This window comes from Aulonocara sp. 'chitande type north' Nkhata Bay, linkage group LG2 (genome assembly GCF_057382095.1).
Source record: "Aulonocara sp. 'chitande type north' Nkhata Bay isolate Kocher_YH1m ecotype deep benthic linkage group LG2, A_spYH_male_GT1.1, whole genome shotgun sequence".
NCBI lineage: Eukaryota > Metazoa > Chordata > Actinopteri > Cichliformes > Cichlidae > Aulonocara > Aulonocara sp. 'chitande type north' Nkhata Bay.
In genome coordinates, this window is record NC_141345.1 from 3,491,115 (window position 1) to 3,513,427 (window position 22,313).

Here is a 22,313-nt window from a genome sequence, read left to right on the forward strand (position 1 = left end):
GAGCCTTTCATGTTTTTTCCTCCGTCTGGGTTGAATCATCGGTACCGAGTTCTCATATAGTGTGGAAATGATGGCTTGTTTTAGGAAACAGCTTGAATGCACCTTATTGGCAAGCTGCATTTTAATTGCAGAGTTAAACGCACCCCTACATTAATGACCCAAATTCACATGAATGTGCTTTTTAATGACACGTAAACTGAGGTGTGATTAACTCTTAAATGTAGGTATATTAGAGTTGTGTTTATTTCCTCGTAGTATGCTTTCTTTACTCTTATCACGGTCACCTGCTGCGGGTCAGAGCGCAGCCACGTCTGTGCTTAGGACATCTCAAATCCGCGCGTAAAAATGCAACCTTCGTGCGAGCCGCCGTGCTTCGGAGAAAGCCGGGTCTCGGTTATTTGACGTCACGGTGTGTGAGAGGAGCAACTTGAAATGTGCGACTAGACTAGCTGGGAAGGGAGGGAGGAAAAGGGTAGGAGGGGGAGGCAAGGAGGGAAGGGGTGAAAAGAAATGAAATCAAACCAAATGCGAAGGGTGCGCTTGCGCAAAAGTAGAACAAAACAGAATTAGAATCAGTTTTTCTCAATAACTGTTTATAGCTGAAGAATACTGTGTGGTGGGGGTTTAAAGTAACCCTCTGTGTCAGACTTACCGGGAAGTAAAGTCGTCAGATTACACCAGTCTCCCAGACAGAGCAATAGGAAATGTGCATTTGTTGTTGTTTCTTTTATTTTAAAGCACTGAATAAATTCCTATTTATTACACGGGGCTTTCCCGATGTGTGCATGTGCACTTGTTGTAATTCAGACAGATTTTTTTCGCCGTTTAAATGCTTATTATGGCGCCTATTGATGTGTGTTAACTCCTTTGGTTGTTTTTTATGTAGCTGTGCCTTGTTCGGGTAGTGGGAGACGCTGAGGCACTGCCACTTTTGGCAACGATTCCTGCTCCACTTTCACGGTCACACAGTGTCCTCAGTTGCCCGTCTTCCACTCTGCATGACAGGATTATTATATATTTTTTTCAATCACTGTAAGCAGTCATTGAAGAAGAAGAAAATAAACTTTACATTTGCAGCTTTCATAGTCATAAACAGATGCCTTACCGGCCTTTCTAAAGTCCCTACACACTGCCAAGAAGTGGTCCTTCAACTTCCTCCCCCTAGGATTTCCATTGAACACACACACACACACACACACACACACACACACACACACACACACACACACACAAGGCCAAGATACTAAGATGGCGCCTTAATCAGTGTCAAGTTCAAGTGACTCCTACTAAATAGCATGGCAAGCAGTGTCGGTTATATGCGTTAACATGCAGGGTGCAGAACAACATGCTGATAATAATCAACGGCGCAGTCTGACAGTCGCTTTTCATAATGTTTTGTTTAATTTCAGTCAAAATTTCCGTTCACATTTCTTCATAAATAGTTGATAAAATAAATCAACCAACATACAGTAGCCTAAAAAGTACAAGGAACGTTTGACTCTGGTAGCTATAGGCTAACGCATAGGCCTGCTGTTGTAACATGGTTTGCCTCGATGTGGCACAGTGACACAGTTCATCAGTAAAACATTTTTGCTCTTCAGGAATAACTTGGATTGTGACCCATTTCTCCCAGAAAGTGTTACAACATCACATTCTAGCTGTGTTTATACATCAGATATTATTCTCTGACCTCTGGACATGGGGCAGAAAGGTGGTGGGAATAAGAAAAAGTACTTCTTTTAAATTAAGGTATAGAAAATAGCATATAAAACATATATTCCTTAAATTATTTAAATAAACTTATTTCATATATCACTGTCAAGAGGTACCGTTTTTACATTTTATTTTAAAAGTAGTGCTGGTGGTCTGAAATTGTTCTCATATGAGTACAATATACTTTGTGTATGCATAATATTTAATTCTTGAGAATAGGTTACAATGCAATGCTGTAACTCTTTTTGCCACTGAACGTGTTCTCCCCAACCCACATAGATCTAGAATTCCTTCCACTAAATTTTGTTAAACACAAAAATGTCATCTTGACAAGTTATTCACACAAAACAAGCAAATGTGTAATCAAACTGCTCTATATGCAACACCACAACAAATAACACGCTTAGTTTCACAGAATTACATTTAAAACAATGCAAGCTGACAGACAAAAAAAACTTTTTTATTTTTGAAGATACTGTGTTGTGACAGTTCCATTGTTGCCGATGCACACATTTAAACATACTTGCACAAAGACACTGCTGGAACTAGAAAGGTTGCCATACTGGCGCATATAGTTCGGGTCTTGACCTCAATTTGAAATACTCAAAATGCTGTCACCTTGATTTGGAAATCATGACTTCGCACACTCTAAGACCTGTAGTATAGGAGTGCAATAGGCTGATGGGTTCATTCTTTTCTCTCTTTTTTTTCTTCTTCCCCCAATACTGAGTTTATGCTAAGATTGACATCTAGTTCTGATTCTATAAAAGTAAAATACACAAAAAGTTTAAATTTAACCAAAAATAAAGATAACAACAGAACCGTTTTATAGCTTCTCAGCTCAACTGAACTCAGCTCCACAAAGTCAATGATTTTACATGTCAATGGTCTCATAAACAAAATAAAAGTGACGGAAATATCTGCATTATATATAGACAAATCCATAATATTCATATAAATGATTTAATTAATCCAAATAAGACACATGTAGGCCTATTGGTTAAAAAGGAAAAAATAAAACAACAACAAAAAACAGAAGGATACAATCGCGATGTTGGAGCTTTAGTTTATCATTTGTTCCATGTTAAGCTGGTTATGACCAAAACTGTACAGTTCTTGTTAGAAAACATTTCCATAAATATCATTTAAGTTTCAGAACTTATACCCATAATTAAATTACAAATTGATAAATATGGCATCATGGATATGTATTTACAACGGTATTAACAAAAGGCAACGTTATATTCAACGGTAACAATCGTAACCTAATACCACATTTCTCCACCTGAAAACGGACGTTGACAACAGATTCGACCCCATCAAACAAGGAAATACATTCACGAGATAATATTTAGTTATGATTTTTTTTTTCTGTGTTCAAGTTCATGACAAAGACTTTGGCACGTTTCTTAAGACTGTTTGAAGTTTCAACAATCAATTGAAGAGGCGACAATAGAGCGTCACCGTTATATAAAACAGCGTGAAATAATTTTCCTTTTTTATTCTTTTTTTTTTAAATAAAAATTTGAGAAAATACATAAAATGAAAAATAAAACATTTTTTTCTGAAAACTTTAACTAAAGGATAAAAAAACATTTATTTATATTGAGAAAGTATAGCGTTTATTTATTCGTGATTTATTTGATTTCCTCAAAACTGCGGAATAAAAGTCAAATTTCGTGATCCTGAGAACGTACGTGGCCTGCTTGGTGCTGGCTTTTGCTCTCATCTCCTGCTGTTGTTCTTGTTCCAATCCCATTCGCGTGTGTTTGCGTGTGTATCTGATGATGATGTGTGCGTGTATGTGTGTGTGTATGTGTGTGGAGTGAAAATGAATAGTTTTTTTTAATGTTTTTTTTCCTGCTCATCCTCTTGGTCCACATTGAGAGGGAATTTGTTCTTCTGACTTCAAACGTACCATTCATTAAAGTTGGGTGCCAGTCCTTCGCTGTGACCAGACGTGTTTTGTACGGCTGACGGCGGCGTTTTTGTCGGGTCCTCAGTGCTGGCTGAGACCAGGACTGGCGGTGTGGACGACTCGTATCCGGAGCTTGCTGCTGGAGACGATTCAGATCCTTGAGACTCATGAACCTGCAAAACATGGGGACACGAGCACTGAGTTACTGAGGCAGTCATTGTAAACGGTGACCTTTAAGTGTCTTTATGGAAGGAGGCTGAACTTAAATGCGGATTAGCTCTGAGTTTTATGGGGCAACTGTAATGGTAAACAGGCGAGCTTCTGGACTGCATAGAAATATCCGCATCAACACACTGTTAAAGTTTATATAAAAATAGGTTTTCTCAAAGTACTAGATGGTTAAAATATATTTTAAAAAATTGCTTATTGCTAGCGGATATTTATAGAAGACGGCTATTTTAAAGAAAAATACAAATCAAAATCCATCATCAGAGAACAACAACAAAGGGGGAGTTTTTTTTTAAACTATTAATCGTTTAATCTTTTAGCTATTTAAAATCAAGAGCCGCTAACACACTAATTGTGATTGCACACCATTTTTGTACCTTTTTTTGCAGTGTGACTGGGCTAGCCTATAACATCTTAAAAAAAAAAGCCTAAAGTTGTGATGGTCTCTGTCTGTGGTAAAGGAGGTGGAGTGGCGTGTGTGTGAGTGTGTTAATGTGTTTAAGGAGTAATGAAGACGTTAATTACCTTCATGTGTTTCCTGAGAGAGCTAGGGTGTGTGTATGACTTGTCGCACACTTTGCAGATGTATGGCTTGTCTGATGTGTGCACATGCATGTGCTTTTTCCTGTCGCTGCTGTTGGCGAAGCGTCTGTCACAGCCATCAAATTCACACTTAAACGGCTTCTCACCTGGAGGATTAAATAAACATCGTGAATTACCCCTCAATGGCCCGCACAAACAAACCCCCATTGTAACACCGACTGTAAATCCGAAGACACAAGATGTAAATTGTCTGCAGCCTATTATATAACAGAGTAACCTACATTCTCGGGGCGACATGGATACTGCTCCACTACTACACACTGCTCTGTCAGGCTTTATTTATTCAAGAGGCCTGCTCCTTCATGCTACTACTGGCCTCCTCAGTGCGTGTGCGCTTGTATAGTAAATACTGAATCAACAGGGCATTCTGTACCGTGCACTGACTGAACTAGAGCGACAATTATGAACGCAGCCAGAAATTGCTTACTTGTAATGTGTTCAAAAAGCACACGAGCCCCGTGTCTGCCCTAAGCACCAATACAGCAAATGCACCGAAAGTTTGGCGTAAAGTAAATGAAGTATCTTTTGGACTGGCACAAAACTTCTCAGGACAAAAGCTGCAAGAATTAACGAGGCTGAACACTACAGCAAAGTTGCAGAGCAATGTGGTTTATACTCTACTGTGGAAACATTATCCAATCTGTATATTTTCATATAATTTCGAAAAAAGGGAGCTTATCGCCATTAGAAAAGTTGGTCCAATTTCTGAAAAGGACCTCGTAAACAATAACACAACAACATGCACGTTTATATCTGGAACACTGAAGCATGGGGTCTATTTAAAAATAGGCTCTCTTTCTATATTTTTTACATGATGCTAAGATGCTGTTGGTGCCTACCTGTATGTGTTCTTTTGTGTATTTTCAGGTTTTCCGATCTGGCGAATATTTTCCCGCATCCGGGGAACGGGCATGGGAACGGTTTCTCGCCCGTGTGCACACGGATGTGATTGACGAGTTTGTACTTGGCCTTAAAAGATTTCCCTTCTCTCGGGCAGTCCTCCCAGTAGCAGACGTGGTTGCTCTGCTCGGGGCCGCCGACGTGCTCCATGGACACATGAGTGACCATCTCGTGCATGGTGCTGAAAGTCCTGTCGCAAGTCTTTTTGGGTCTGTTCATCTGGTTCTCGTCTATCCATTTGCATGATAATTCTTGCTTGATCGGTTGCCTCATGTATCTAAAGAAGGCTCCCGGACCGTGGTGTGTCGGCACATTCATCCCCATATTCATGTTGATGGGGTGGTTGTAGTTGTGGAGCTGAGCCCCGTAGTGGTCTGTCCGAGGGCTCGCTACAGGACGATACGGATCAGGTCTGCCGAAAATGTCCCCGCGCAAGCCAAGATGCATTTGGCTGTTAACAACATGTCCACTGGATGAAGTGTGGCTCACTCCCTGGTCATGAAGTCCTGGAAACAACAAATGTCCTGGGTTATCGGTGATCCCGGGCGGCCCGTGGAGGCTCCCCGCCGAAGCTGCAAAGATCCCATGCTGGGTGCTCGGAGCTGTGGACTCTCCAACGCTCCGGTTCCGGAAGAGAAAGTCTCGTGTTGAATTGAAAGCTCCCCCGCCGTACGAGCCCACCTGCCCGCCGTGAGAGTGTCCCAGTGCAGCTGCATATCCACTGGCTTGCGGTGTGAAAGCTGATGTCTGGCTGGAAGCGATATCGTGAGCCACGGGGCTGATTTTAAAAGCAGCGGAGTGGGAGGAATCACTGAAGGGATTCAGTCCCAGACTAGGGTCTCTGTTCCCGATTTCGTGGTGCCGCGGCGTCCCGAAGCCCCCCACTCCTAACGATGCAAACTGCGGACCGCTATCAAGAAGCATAGTCATGAGCTTGAAGCAAACTCAGGAGCTGGGAAGAAAAAAACTGAAAATAAAATTAAAATCCAGTTTAGCGGAGCGCGCAAGCTGCACACTGCGTCGAGATGTACCACGTTGCGCGGAAAAATCCAAAAACAACAAAAACAAACCAAGCCAAAATGGGGAAAAATCCTATGCAAAGAGTTGGGAGAAAAAACTCCCGTTGACTGCAATCCGTGAGAAAGAGGATCAAACTTCCCCCCCTTACCAAGCGGATGATGTCCTTGGACTGATAAAGTCAATCACTCACTCCCAGAACATAAATGAACTCGGGAGGCAGTGCTACGACGGCCAATCGGCGTTCTGCTACCCCTGTAACACGTGACTGCGACGAAGGGTGGTAATTGGCTTGATTTCTGGTGATTGGCACAGTTTGTTATTGAAGATGGCAGTTCGTCTCAATTGCTTTCATTTGATTGGTTGTTGCAGGCATTATTTTGCAGGTATAACAACGCTCTAGCGCAGATCCTGCATGTGTTATGTGGAGCGCATGTCAAATGCAGCCGTACACGAGTCGTACTCCTGATGAAACTCCCAAACAATTTTAAAGATTCAGAGAAATATATAATCTACAATCTGTAGAGGATATACTAGAAAGCTAACTTTTCGAGCAACCACTTATGGCACTTTTGAACTGAAATTTGTAGTATTGAACTTAGAAAAACTAAAATGTGTTGTAGGTTTTATATAGTATCTATCTATCTATCTATCTATCTATCTATCTATCTATCTATCTATCTATCTATCTATCTATCTATCTATCTATCTATCTATCTATCTATCTATCTATCTATCTATCTATCTATCTATCTATCTATCATTATCCTTTATTTTTTCTCTTTCATGTGACCAGTTTGGCTCTTATTAACTGAAAACTTGAATGTACTTGGCGCAGTTCCAAAATGTGGCTTTCTTGAAGCCGCTTGAAAGGGGAGGGGGTATTTTTTTTATTTTTATTTTTGCAAAAGCTCTATAGGGTGTAAGACGGAGGAATAAAAGACAGAAAGAAAGATGGCAGTAATTGTAATATCCTGAGATTTTTTCGCTCAGCCAAAAAATTCGTGCCATTGAGCAAGTTTCACAGGGCTGCCGCTGACTCGCTGCAGGACACATAAAATCTGATCAAGTTCAGAGACGCGCTGAGTGCTTCAAGCGGCGCTTTTTAACTCCAAGCCTTTCACATCCTTTCCCCCTCAATCTGTCCCAGGAAGGAGCTCACATTCTTTATTTTAGGGGATCTGGGCTAAAAAAAAAAAAAAGCGAGAGAAAAAAGAGAGAAAAAAATCAAATCAGTCCTTCATTCTGTTCTCGCCCTCATCCTACCGCATTCACTCCCAGAACATTTCGTCGAGAAAGAGTTATAGATTGAAAAGGTGAGTTTTCCTACTTATCCGTCGTCTTTCTGTGCTAGAGAGAGAAGAAGAGGCCTGTGTGAACTGCATGCTGTGGAAGTGCTAAACTCTACACTTTATTTAGCCCGTGGAGGTTACACGGGATTTAGTTTTGTTGAAGTGAACCTCGGCTGCTTAGTGTTTAGGCCTGTTACTCATATGTTGATTCAGTTGTTGCAAGAACCCGCAAACCTCTGTTTTTTCTTTTTCTTTTTCTAACCAGCTCGCATACTAATATAACATTTACGCTTTTTTTACATAACGACTCGACAACATAACTCAATAACTTATTTTGAAGGGGGGAGAGGGAAAAATGAGATTCACTTCATCGTTTTCCTCCATAAGCCGCTCTCTCTCCCTTTCCCTCTCCCTCTCTCTCGCTCAGCCTCTCTCCCTCCCTCTCTCTACTTTTCTTCATCTCTCTCCCTTTCTCTCTCTCTCTCACGACGAAGGGATAGCCTCTCACAGTTTACTCCCCCCTTCATTCTCACACACTCGTCTTCTCATACTGCAACACAGTAAGCGCGTACACACACACACACACACACACACACACACACACACACACACACACACACACACACACACACACACACACACACACACAGTGTAAGACGAACACATACACACAGAGAAAAAAAAAACTCATCGGGATTTATTGCGACCTTTGTGAACTTTCGCAAGCGACAAGCAGCCTGTTAAGTTTTCCTAAACTCCCTCCATATTTTATTGGCTCGTTGAAACGTGAATGCTCCATACACCACTTAAGGTTATGTGCCGTGTATTCGCAAGCCATATTACCGCTATGAAATAATTAAGTGACATGGTTAAGATGAGTCACAAATGTTTGTGAGCCACAGAGCAGCAGCGTAGGCACCGAGCTCTTGCTGAGAAAAAGGGGGGGGGGGGGGAGCTGTCATCAGCCAGGCCTAATGTAAAGCAACTGTTGCTTGAGAGTTAAATTTAAAACTACCGCTGATCTCTTCTTGTATCCTGGCATTTGTTAAATATTTTTTATTCAATTCACTGCACGAATGTGGAATTTGACAACTGGGGACATCAAACACTCATTTACTAATTATTCATGCTCTCATCAAAACAAACATAAAGAGAGTCAGGATTACAAGAGTATTAGGTAGCATTTTTATTTATTTTTTTATTTTAAAATTTCTGTTTTGTTCTGTATTTTATCCACGACTTCTTGCCAGGAAGGGGAGCATTTCCCGGGAACGTTAACATTATTATTATTATTATTATTATTTATTGAACAATAGAAAATGTGGGAACTTTCAAATAGTGGGGAAATAAACTTTCCAAAACTAACGTGACTGCGGTTTTGCGTATTGTTTGTCTCATGCACACCAGCTTTTTTTTTTTACCCCAAAATATTTAACATCGAGCTCTGCGCTGAGTGGCGTTTTCCTCTCACGTTTGGACGTATCTATTTAATTTAATGTAGGTAAAGCTGCAAATCCATTTTACAATCATACTGATTTGTATATTTAATTTAATATTTTTATATGTTCTTTTTAATGGCCAATTGCATTAAATTCTTGCAGGAATATGCATATATATCATTACTTTGTATTTGGGTGTGTGTGTTTTTATTCATTCTGTAGCTAGCTTTTTAAGTATCCGTAATGAAACGTGCCAATTTATTGAAGGCTCTTCTGCAGGACTGCGGTATTTATAATTTGCTTATTTAGTTATCTTTCCTGGGATTACCTCACTGGGCGTTGGAATAGCCTATTGGTTATAACATAATCTTCTTCCAACTGAGCATGCGCGTTACCTAAAAAATATCAGAATATTTTAGTGTGCATACCTCTGTGACAGTAGGCCCACTGCTGCTGGAAAAGAGCAGAACATAATCATCACCCTAAATGGTAAACATCTCACATTTATATGTTTATTCTAACTAGATGTGTTAGAGTCAGTAATTATAAAGGATTTTTCCATTGTGTAATTTCGTAAATGACCTAGATGCATGGTAATTCTATTCTTATATAAACCAGTAGACATATCACAGCCCAGTCTTTTTTCTCTCTCTGTGTATGTGCATGTAGCAAAGTTGAGTGATTTTTTTTTAGTCCATGATGTCTGGCCTGTGGCCCACACTATGTTTGGCCGGCTTAGGCCGCTAGTGCTATAGACAAGTTTGTGGACTTGAAATTAACTCAGTAGTGACCAGACAGAAGTATAACCTTAATCTCTCCTAAAATGGAAAAGCTGCAACCGAATGCCACTGTATGTGATCCTGTTTTCAGTATTTACATTTTAAAATGTAAAGTAAAGTGATCAATGTATCCCAGAGGCACAATTACATGGATGATTCTGTGATTCACTGTTTTGGATAAATAGACAATGTGAAGATTGAACTTCCACATTTTGCTGTGGTTTAAATGTGTCATGTCTGTTGCTTGATTTATTAAGAAAATGAATTGTGGTGCTTTGTGTGTTGAATAAGGGTGCATTCTCTATCACTTTTCCCACTTCTCTTATATTCGATGGAGCTTAAAACACTACAGTGGCTCAGGTTCGCATTCACTCGAACATCCAGTAAATTTAATAGAGTCTGAGAATAATAGAGGTTCTTTTATTTGTTCCAGCTCTGCTATTTGTCTTCATAACATGTGCATCCACTTATTTTCAGAATGCATAGTGCTTTCACAAAGCAAAAATTTACATTATGCTTTGTGGTTTCAAAACACATGGAGCTGCAACAAATGCTGTTTTAGTTTTTCCTGCACATGTAGCAGCTGATAATGAGAAGGATTTTCTCATCATATTGCTTTACAATACAAACGGTAATTTAACTGTCTTGTAATATAGAATTTCACAGTGCCTGTATTACGTTGATACTAGGCATGTTTTTGTGCTATGCATGTGTTTAGTTTTTTTCCAATTCTCATGTTTTTCAGTGGCGAAATGTTTCCGCAGTTCCATATTTTCGTCATTTATTTCATTACAGGCTCATAACTGTATGTAATACAATAATAACTGTGCAGATCGTTGTATGTGTTTCATAGATTATATGGTCAGTTGGGCCTTGACTGACTACAGCACATGGAGTTTGCCTTTATATGGCTGATGGAGAGGGCTAAATGACTTCTTGCTGTGATTTGCTCGAGCATCTGTCTCCAAATGGACTCATCCCAAACCTGTTAATTCATCTAAATTTCATAAAGTCATGGCAAGACTGTGCACTGCCATCCCTCATCAATTATAATATTTCAGCGCACTCCACACTAATGCATGCAGTTGTTTAAACAGCCACACAAACCCACATACACACGTTCTTATTACTACAAGAAAACACAAACACAGCTCACACAATCACAAATGAATATGGATACTTGAAATCATTTTGTTTTTGGTTTCCATTTGAAGTTTTTTATTATTATTATTATTATTATTTATATCTTGTGTTACATTACAGCATTCACCATGTGTAACGCTAGTGATTTGTATACGGATAGTGACTAGATTATTATAGAAAAGAAGCCATATTATTATAATATAGCCTACAACAGGCTACATTTCATTTTAATATGTGTGTGTTTATGTGTGTGTGTGTGTGTGTGTGTGGTGGTGCTTGTTTTTCCCTTTTGTGTGCAAATAGTTTTCCCCAAAAAGGGTCTTATTTAATAAAAAAAAAATAGACTTCTTCTCATCACCATCCAAGGTTAAATTAACTGAACTTGCTGAATTTTCAGTCCAGTCTATAACATTGCTTCGTATTCAGTAAGCCTTGAATTTAAACTGGCATTTGACTTGTCTTCCATTTTTTCTCTGCATTGCGCCTTTATAATATATTTGATTCATATTGACTAAGAGCGTCTTGGAGCGACATGGACCTTGTGGCTGTAAAAACTATGCCCTGACATGAATGTTTTGATTGTTGCAAGTGATATTTCACATGCAGCAGTCACCAGAATTTCATCTGCCTTGTCAAACAGCCAGCATAAACCAGACTTATAAGGCTGCAGGGCTGGAGGAGATTTCAGATGTCAAAATGCTTACATTTCTTACAAAGTAGATATTTGACCTGAAGTTTTGTACATTGACGTGCAATTTTCAAATTAGTTGTTTGTCATAATAACATTGCATGTGCGTAAAGCAACATTGCAAACCCCTAACCAAATAAACACTGTTTACTGTTGTTGCCATTGCTTCCAATTTTATGATTTATTGTTTGAAGGTAACCTCTCACAATATTTATCTCATGAAATTAAAAAATTGTTACATTTATGTAATATTTAAAGCAGGTACACTAACTAACTGAAGAGCTCACATTTCCTTGCTATAGCACAAAAATGGGGCAAATATTAAAAAGGCCTATTAATTGTTAGATATGTGTAAGCCTTTGTCTCAAACTTAACTTGCTGAAAGGGTATACCTGAACAGCCTCAAAATCAGCATATGAATTTAAGTCCTTAAAGTGCAGCTACTCTAAACAGTTTTCCTTTGTTTCCTGTAAATGAGGAACAGGGGTTATTTGAGGTCTCTCAGGCTTTTATGCCATCTGAATATATGATTGGAAACTTTCAGTTTATTGGCCATTAAACCTCGATTTTTTTCGGAAATGCATCAGGTTAAAGGTTGATAAACATGAGCGTCCATTACAATCCTCACGGAATTAGGCCAGTTCTGGGAATGTCTACTATTTTCCAGCATTTAATGTCAAGTGGGCCCCTTGCTTTGTCTCTGCATAGGACCCACTGCAGGTGACGTCAGAAAGTTTTTTTTTTCTTTTTGCACGTTGATTATACCACCAGCTCAAGTCTTTGGAAATAAGAGGGGTTTTCACCTTAAACCTGCAAGCTGCAGTTCGGATCTTACGCCGAGTTGTGTAGATTGAAATAAAAGTAACAGATAAAAGAATCAGGCTAAAGTGGTTAGGGTGGAAAAAACCCCCCAAAAAGCTGCGTGTTTATCGAACCAGAGCCACGTCAAAGCTCGAAAACGTGCAGAAATATGTGTTGCAGTTCAGCAGCTTGGGGAGCTTGAAGCTCGCTGTCCTCACAGCACCCCAAAGTAAGAAAGTTTATCTGAGTTTCCTAGGAACAGTGGAGCCTATCCACTGCTGTTCGTCACGTTTCATAATCTGCATTTTACGTAACCATTTTCACATTTGTGCCAGCCTGCACGACGGTGCGTGACGAACTTTTGAAAATTATTAATTTATTTAGGCTTAATAAGAACAGCGTTATATACAGGCGTGATTTACAATAAGCACATGGATAAAATAGTACATCTTGTTCTGCTGTACTCCCCAGTGACACTACTAGAAATGTATGTTTGAAACAACTTTTATTTCCAACAAGATGATTATCGTGCCTCGTAGGACTACTTGTTGCTTTATCAAAGTTGTATTTTCCATACTACACGAGCCCAATAGATTACTGCGTCCGTACGGAAATGTACTCTAAAATAAAAATGTACCACAATGATCTTACCACGGAGAGAGAACAGTAGCCTTCTATTACTATTAGAAAAAATGTGGATCTAAACGTGGTGCTCATATAGGTTAATGAGTGCCGAAGCAATTATGTTTTTGTTTGTTTGTTTGTTTGTTTGTTTGTTTGTTTGTTTGTTTGTTTGTTTGTTTGAATCAAACAACTGCTGCATTTGTGAGGAATAATATTCTGTAACTCTGACTATTTTCAAACGAGGTGCTCTACTCAAAATGAAAGTCTTGACAATAATTGGCCTGGACACGCAAGGACCAGTCTCTCTATTATACTTGCCAGGCAGGAGCAGGACATTTGCTGAAATAAAAGGCATGAAGGCTGGGAACTGATTGTGTTGTGTTTTTGCTCACGTCGGTTTTTAATCACTCGATTTCTACTAGAAGATTAGTATTATGCATTAACCTGTGCGTTTTTCCTACGCAGACATTTAGAGAAGGGGAATTATAAGACGTCGCCTGAAGTTAAAGAGGCTGCAATATTTGGGAGTATCGCGGCACATTTCAAAGCATTTTCTCTGCGATATTTGAAAACGGAGTCGTGCAGTGAACGCCTGCGTGTCCCTTTTAAAACAAACCCAGCGCCTGTCAATCACAGCGCATTCCAACCAATCCCAAAGCTCCCTTTTTAAAAGCAGGTTGGCCTGCTGTGCTTTTATATTGCACCATGGCCTGTTTCGAAGCATTTTTACTACCACGGTTATTGCCACAAATCAAGAGGGCAAAGTGAACGGCATGGGACTCACACCAACTTTAACGAAATTGAGTCTGGTTCCTACTTCTGCGAAGTTCACGGCCAAGAATTTCACATGCAGATGATATACAACAAGGAAAATGGAAACAGAATTTCTAGGTGTATCCTGAGTGCTGAATTGGTTGATTTTGCAAACTCATAGCCAAACTCACAACAAAACATGACAAGCCTTTCGAGGTTTAGTGGCTGCCCTCTCTCTTGCGTCAACCCCGGGGAGAGCAATACTGAACCCAGCGTGGTGCTGCCACCTTTGGCAGGAGAGCACATGGGACACCCCACTGGCAGTTCCTTAAAACTCTGCCCCTCGCACAATTTGCGAGACTACCCAGAGACGAGGTCCAGTGCATATGTTGACCATTCGGTTCCCAATTTTTCAGACTCTGGATACCCCAGTCACCGGTTAGAGCACAGCCCTAGGGGCATTATCATTGGAGCCAATCTTTCTGGAGCCGGCATGCCACCCGTCACTGATCAACTGGCATCAAGACCTAACCAACATGGAGGGATTGGACGCTATCGTGACTTTCATGGCTACAGAGACAACAGAAACCATACTTTTTTCACAAGTTATCAGGAGCAGGCCCATGCGTCCTCCGACGCATCTCGAGATCTCGGCAGCCAGATGATGCTGGGTCTGCCTGGCGACCTCCTCACCCGGACTCACCCGTACGGCCAAACTATCAGCCCCAAGGGAAACAGCCAGCAACTTGTCACTCAGTTCCTGGGTCTGTACAAACCCCTGAACATGGCAATTCAGCGTGGAGGAGGAGACGCTTTCCTCAGGTGCTCAAAACAAACAGTAAAGCATGAGCTGGTGTGCAAGTGGAGTGACGGCCAAGAGGGGGCTGGAAAGCTGCCTTGCTCCAGAGCCTTCGGGACCATGTATGAACTTGTCACCCATGTGACAGTGGAGCATGTCGGAGGACCTGAGCACTCTGAATATGTGTGTCACTGGGAGAATTGTGTGAGAGACAGGAAGCCTTTCAAAGCCAAATACAAGCTGGTGAACCACGTCAGAGTCCACACAGGGGAAAAGCCATTTCCCTGCCCATTTCACGGCTGTGAGAAAGTTTTTGCAAGATCAGAAAATCTAAAGATCCACAAGAGGACTCACACAGGTCAGTTAATGATAAGACAACAACACAAATAGTGATAATGATAATAATAATAATATTAATAACGTTTTAGTAGTTTTCATTTTTTACCAATGTGAACATATTTTTCATGTTTTCAATATTCAGTTTTTTTTCTTAAAAACATTTATTATTATTATTATTATTATTGTTATTATTACTACTACTACTACTACTACTACTACTACTACTACTATTATTATTATTATTATTATTATTATTATTATTATTATTATTATTATATCTGCACAGCACAATGTAAAGTGTTATTGAAATGTTACGCAAAGCTTTTTGTGACACTTGTCGCCTTCTCCGTTACTGCCTGACAGAGAAGTAGTAAGACAGTTGCAAACTATGTGTAGTATAGGCAGCAGGCCTAGTGGTTTGGGTGCCTCTCCCACTTCATTCAGTGAAATTATTAAATAAATCCCGGGACACCGGAGAGTCGTGACGTAGCCGTTACGCTGCCTCTGCCTCCCAGGGACTCATCTCCTGTACTCAGGAACACTAACAGAGCACATCACACTGTGATGTAGCAGTAGCTCATTCATTGTAAACAAAATGAGTTATATTTGAATGATTTCCTTATGCCCTGTTGACTCTAATAGACATCTTACTTGAGGCAGTGTGAACCTTTTATAAAAAGAAAACTCACATCACTCTACAGACTAACTTTTGCCCTTTTTTCTGCACAACTAACATAAGCACAGAATTATATATATATAATATTTCTGCTTGTGTTGTATATAAAATATTTCAAAATTTGCGGAACAAGATTTAATTACAATGAAATACAGCCAAATTGTACTGAATAGCCTCTTTAGAAATAAGAGAAGCTGGACCGAAAGGCGTTTATTAAGCAGCCCTTTTTCTTGTGCTGTAAATTATTTTACTAATGAAAGCAAAGAGACAGAGGCAGAACAGAGAGGCTTAATGGCATTTAAGCTATTACACAACTGCACACTCTGTTCAGCTTATCAATTTATGTAAAAATATATATTGAGATATTAGCTTTTTCTTTTTAATTCTGTTTTTAAATTTAGATAAATATGCACACGCAAGGATTACGATTCAGACTCTTTTCTTTTCTTTTTTTCCCTTCAGTCCGGCAGGAGGACGAGGGCTAGCAGCTATAGGCAGCTTTGTGCTAGAAGAACAATTAGTATCCTGATGGCCATAATTCACTCTAAGCATGGTAACTGAATTTAAACAAATCAACTGCGGTCGCAGGTTAATCTAATGCATGTTTAACTAGGCCCTGGAGCCTTTTTGATTTAGTCTGCAGATACACTGCCTCATTTGTTGCAATTAGCACCGCACCAAAGTTTCAGCAACTATTATTTGTAAATTGTTAGCAATTTACCTTTTAAGTGTCACATTCTTAAAGAATTCTAACCGATGCCTATGGGCGACTCTGTGTTTTGCTGAGCGAGTGATTAAAAGTAATTTCACACTGTTGGGCGAAACATGGCTGTGCACTTTTAAAAAAACCCCAAACTTTTAGATTCCCATTTCATATGACATGGCCCACCCACTGACCCAGCCCACATAAACATTAGTTTACATGGTCAGGCAGAACATGCGGAGACCTGCAAACCTTTTCGTAACTCGCCGTCACTTTTCTCTTTGCACGTTTAGGTGAAAAACCTTTTAAATGTGAGTTCGAGGGCTGCAACCGGAGGTTTGCGAACAGCAGCGACAGAAAGAAGCATTCACATGTGCACTCCAGTGATAAACCCTACATGTGCAAGGTCAGGGGCTGCGACAAGTGTTACACCCACCCAAGCTCCCTGCGAAAACATATGAAACTCCACTGCAACAAGACCCAAGTCGCCAAAGACGGCGACGCGCGTCCTGGTGGTGGGGGTCACATTGCGGAGGGCAGGTCAAGCCGAGTCTCGGATGGAACCCAGATCAGCCCCACTCATCCACCCACCTCATCTCAAGATGTCCCCTTGTCCCCAGAGAGTCGAGACGAGCCGACCCCGAGGTCACGTTTCCATCACACATTTGACAGCAGTTTGGACTACTCAACACACAGGTCACAGCCCCTCTTGGACCCTTTGTTGTTACAGAGAGGCAGCTACAGGCCTCAGTCCTCCCAGTACCCCTGCAGCCAGACAGGTCACGCTTTTGCCCAGAGCTCAAGGACTTTCTCCCCTGCTTCTTCCTTTCAGAAAAGTATTGTTAATGGATGGTACACATGCCACAGCGGCGTGGACTCTTTCCCACCAAAGCAATGCAATAACATCCCGTCTCTCTGAGGTGTTGTTGGGACACACACAGGCGGCTTAATATGTTGGGCCTATTTTTTCATGTGGTAGCTCAAACCTACAGCTGTTGTTCTCTGTACTTTCGTAAATGTTGTATTACATATTTTGCGTGACGTCCTCAGTTATCCTATTGAGTATTCAATGGAAATGTGGCAAGCTTTATTTGTTGTCGTGAGGTCTGTTCGGTTGGGTTTGGTTTAAAGCCCATACATCTCCCAAAAGTGGATTATAGGAACCGTTATGTGTATTTCTAGTTTTCGTTGTGTTGCATAAGTATTGAAGATATCTATCTTTAAGTGGGGAAAAAATGACTAAGGATTTAATGGAAATCTGCGTGTTGATTAGTCTATTCTGAACTTTGAATCTTTTAAGTAAAAGGAAGTGTCTTGCTGAATGTAGCCCTGACTGTAGGGGTCTTTCTTGAATGTAAACTAGTCTAATGTATGTCTGGATGAATAGAAATATTATTCATGACTTATGTACGTCGCAAGATAAAATAAATATCTAATTTTTTTTCGCCCCCCTCAAGTTAAATGTTGAGGTTTAACAACCCTGCGTGACGGGCCTGGAGCATGAGCTGTAATTAAAATACCGCAAGGCTCACTAGTTTTTTTCCTGCCCTTGATTATGTTTCACTTTTTGCCCCATTTTTTTATATTATTTTTATTACACACTGTGTATTATATGTATATTTCACATTTCTGTGCAGAGTAAGAGTGTGAGTATAAACCAGTGGTCGTGTTACTATTCAAACGTTTAATTAGCATACAGTTCAACTGTACATAAGCTCACTGTATAATTAATTATCCTATATTTTATTAAAGTGTCTATATTCTCTTTGATCAGGAGTGTGTGGTTAAACCCAATCAATGCATGATGCCAAACCTTGTTCTTCCCCTTAAAACACATCCAGTGCTATTCGCCATATTTGCAAGTTTGCATTCTTGTGCAAGCCAGACCTACCGATGAGTCTGCATAATCTATATGTACATACATGCAGAGTCTATATTCTAGACTAGATGTGGAAGTGATTTGATTGAGGTAAAATCAAAGGTAACTGTAACGTGGTAAGATAAACTCTTCTTAATACAAAAAGGAAATTGCAGTCTACTCAACGAATTTAATTTTCTTAACTGCGCAATGATTTTTTTTTTGTTGTTGTTTTTTTTTTGGAGAGGCTGGAGATGTGTTTTTGTTGCGGGGTTTCGCGCGTGTTTTCATTTAGTGATATCAAATCTGATTTTTCTTCATGTTTAAATCAGTTTATAAATTTTATCTCCTTATATTATTTCTGTGTCTTATTTAGACGCACATATACACCATGGAGCGTTTTATTTTGAAGGTGAACAAGCTGTAAAGATAAAAAAGAAAAGACCCAGATTATAAGTTAAACATACTTTAAAGATATTTACATTCTAAGAATTTTGACACTTTTTACATTCTAAACTGTTTTGCTAGACATATGTGCCGTTCTGTTTGATTTGGGTATTGGTATAAGTTAGAAAGTTTTTTTGTTTGTTTGGTTTTTGTGGGGAAAAAAAGCTCAAAATGATTCACTTGATTGCTCTTTATGGATGCACATATTATTAATAGTTAAATGTTTTACTTCGCCTATAGCACATTTTGGGAGAAACATATGATCACATTTATTTGTTTTTTGTTCCTTCAAATACAACCCTTCAATTAAAACTCTCTTTAAAATAAAAAACGTGGTATTGGGATTTCAGTTTGAAGCCTGTATTTGTCTGTACAGAGCTTTTAGTCCGTTTTGCTACTAATCCTGGTGCAGACAATAGCTCATTTTTAGTGAACTATTGTTCCTATCCAGTCTATTCTGAGATAACACTTCCTGTTTCCTGTCCAAGAAGCAACACCCCCTCTCTAACAATACCAAAAGAAAAAGTAACTGGAAATTAAGTGATCAGGTTCAGGTATGTTCTGTAGCTAAAGACTATGTACACAAGTATGTATGGTATAGCAAATACTGTATGTCCTTGTCCTGCTCAGGAAAGTATAGTGCTTGGTCATTGTGAAGGTGGCAATAATCACAAATAAAGTAAAAGAAAAAGAAATTCCACTCTACTACTATTAGAAAATGTTATTCATTGCACCTGTATGGATGTCAGCATATTCTACCATTAAACACGTCAATGACTAGTGCCATCTAACCTCATATACCAGTTTGTGTAATCAGGTCTCATGTGCACCAATTTTATGTTTCCTTGGAATATTTTATTATGTTGATCTGACAGGCTTTGATATATATATATTGTTCTTTATTGCAGTGAAATAATTTTACTTATAGGTGAGTTTGCTCTGATCATAGAATATATGGGAAAAATAGGCTGAAACTACATCTGATTATGCACCCCTTACACATGTTACTTTATACACATTCTGTGATGTTACATAAGAGTTTGCAATTTTAGTTACATTTGCTTTTATTTTTACGTTATTTGTAAAACAATTTCAAGCGACATAAGTTTACTTCTACGCTTATAAAACTGTGGAAAAAAATCCAAAAAACATCTTCTTTAATCTTCTCATCTTTTTTGACTAAAACACACATTCTTCATGTATTTCCACAATGTAATTGTTATCGAGATGGTGATACTTGCAATCTGTGATGCACTTGTTTATGCATTCTGGTTCTAGTGTTCGTTGCTCATGATGCTCATGGGAATAGATCTTTTGGGAGAGTCAGATATTTTTGATGATGCACTTTACAAATCCCTCTTGAATCTGACCGCAGCTAATTTTTGTTTTTAACTTTTCAGTGTGAGACTTTGTGAGAAGCGTCAACATGTTTTATTTCTATTTCAATAAGAGAAAAAACAGTTTTAACCTGTGTTAATGATTTCATTGTTGACTTTAGCGAATTGGTGCCGCTGCATCAGTACTGTTTAGGTTGATAACAATAACATTCATAGGGTTGAAGTTCTGTGTGGTAAGTACTGTGATATGGCCTAACATGAAGATTTCAAGTGGCTGATATTGTAAAATATTTATATTGTGAAGTGTTTCCTTTTTGAGGAAATTTAAGCCAACCTAGTGTGCTTTGATCAGTATGCTTTAATGATGAGATGACTGAAATTATGAGGCCACTTTGTCCTGAAATGCAACAATATCAATACCTTTCATCAAATGCTTTATGTACTACAGTTATCTTTAAAAAAATCTTGAGATATTCTGTAACTCATTCTTCTTCTACTGAACCCCAAACTGTCGCATTCTGCCCTTTTCTGCTCTGTTTCTAAAAATAATACATCTCTCCACAGAAAGCATAATAGAGGTGATCAAAAATAATTTTGAGCTCAAAGAAGCCTCTGTGTTTGTATAAGCAAAATAGTTCTTCTGTAGTGTTAGGAGTCAAAAGGTAACAAGCTAAACACTGATATTCTCAGCCTCCAGCACGTAACCCTTTCTTCATATATTCTGACCATGCTATGGTCTGAACCTTGCCACACCCTTCCCCCAAGTAATCACAACTGATTAGACCTCCACTTCTCAGTTTGCCACTTGTCTGCCGCCATCTTTACTTTTGTACTCTCTGCCTAGCAACAAGCATAGGCGCCATTTTGGACAAGGTATACATCATTTTAATGTAAATAAATCAATTTCACCCTGGGATCTGGTAAATTACTATCTTACCCCCTGGGCTGCTGTTGTGCCATACTTAGGTTGAGCGCCAACTGTGTAACGTGGTCTTTGGTTTTATGCATTATCATAACCACATATGGCATCTAGCACAACTTACACTGTGTAGCTGGCGTACTTTTCTGGGTGCGGCTTAGGGACTGAGCTTGGTCTGAAGAGGCAGGAGAATCTGTGTCAATGTTCATTCTGACTGACCAAATGTGTTTTTAATTGGATCTCTGGCTCCTCCCCCCCTCCTTCCTAGGTCAAGCCAGTGGTTCTTTTGCTTCCCATCTTGGTTTCTTTTCATCCACCCCTCTGTGACCCTTCCCATTTTAAATTTTTTTCCCAGATCCTCTTGTTCCTCTGCCTCATCTATGTCTATCCCTGCAGCTCCTGCCCATCTTCACCTTCCATGACTTCTTCGCAATGGCACCCTAATCTCTGCCAGAGTGGTCTGATGGTAAGTAGGTATCCTCTGCTAGATCCCCCCCCCCTGACATGCATGGAACTTGACTCACATATCTGCTTTTTCTTTACACTGCCACTCCATGGAAAATTGCAACACCACATGGAAAAATGAATGCAGCTGCACTGACTGCTGCTTTATTTTCTTTTGCTTGCCCTTTCCAGCTAAAGAATGGTTGCCACAGAGGGGTGATGTCAACACTGTATAATAAGAACAGTTAAAAAAAATGAACAAATTTTAACTCTGAAGTAAATTACTGGACAATATACTGTACAACTATTAAAAAAGACCGAATAGAAGAGTGAAATTTATGGGTCACTTGTTTCTATCTGAGAACATTTGTAAGGCAATCTGTTTCATGTCTAAGCATGTGCAGGTTGACAATTAATAAGCTCATAAAACACTCAGAAACTGTGCTCTTATGGTCGATATTGCAATCATCGCACTTACATGCACATGTTTTGTGTGGTTACGAGCCATGAAATGGTGAATAGCAATGCCGAATCCCAGTGCTATGCTCTTATGATTTAACCAAACTGATCCTTTAGTTTTCTCTCTCATCTTCATCTGCACTGTAGTTTTCTGATTTCAGTGGTGCCAACCCCCTGTGTAGTCCAGCTTGTACCAGGTCTTATTAAACTAGGCTCGTGTCACTCTTCCCTATGGCTGCTGTACTGTCAGCTTAATCCCAAGTCCCTGAAATACTCAGCTTTCTGACTGTTGTTAGAGAATTTACGAATAATTAGTGTCACTAAATAGAGCATCACTTAATAGCCAATATATAGCAGCATAGAGAGAAAGGTCCCGTCTATCCTTATATTTGCTGCATATTTGTCTTTTGATGCATTGCAATTTACCCCTGTGG

The 22,313-nt window shown here is 39.6% G+C and overlaps 2 protein-coding genes across 4 annotated transcripts in view; one reads left to right on the forward strand and one right to left on the reverse strand.

Annotated features, from left to right (window-relative positions):
* Window positions 1-1,378: 1,378 nt before the first annotated feature.
* Window positions 1,379-6,574, reverse strand: zic3 (zic family member 3 heterotaxy 1 (odd-paired homolog, Drosophila)). The gene is made up of 3 exons (XM_086302379.1): window positions 5,302-6,574; window positions 4,385-4,548; window positions 1,379-3,804 (listed from the first exon to the last, which is right to left on the reverse strand). The coding sequence occupies exons 1-3, from the start codon at window positions 6,290-6,292 to the stop codon at window positions 3,622-3,624; spliced, it is 1,338 nt and encodes a 445-aa protein (XP_086158505.1). The 5' UTR covers window positions 6,293-6,574; the 3' UTR covers window positions 1,379-3,621.
* A 592-nt stretch (window positions 6,575-7,166) lies between these two features.
* The window catches only part of zic6 (zic family member 6), a 37,584-nt gene continuing 22,437 nt past the window's right edge, over window positions 7,167-22,313 (forward strand). For 2 of the 3 annotated variants that reach the window (XM_086302388.1, XM_086302396.1), the window contains exons 1-2: window positions 12,800-15,055; window positions 16,709-21,442. In XM_086302388.1, coding sequence (XP_086158514.1) covers window positions 14,098-15,055; window positions 16,709-17,334 — 1,584 coding nt within the window. In that variant the 5' untranslated portion in view covers window positions 12,800-14,097 and the 3' untranslated portion in view covers window positions 17,335-21,442. Of the gene's footprint in view, window positions 7,696-12,799; window positions 15,056-16,708; window positions 21,443-22,313 lie in introns of those variants that run through there. The other variant, XR_015130556.1, reaches the window with a different exon arrangement.

Coding starts and splice junctions, on each gene's coding strand:
- zic3 (XM_086302379.1), bottom strand. CDS start 6,292: ATGACTATGCTTCTTGATAGCGGTCCGCAGTTTGCATCGTTAGGAGTG. Junction 4,549..5,301: donor ACACAAAAGAACACATACAG/GTAGGCACCAAC, acceptor TTAATCCTCCAG/GTGAGAAGCCGTTTAAGTGT. Junction 3,805..4,384: donor CTCTCAGGAAACACATGAAG/GTAATTAACGTC, acceptor CATGTTTTGCAG/GTTCATGAGTCTCAAGGATC.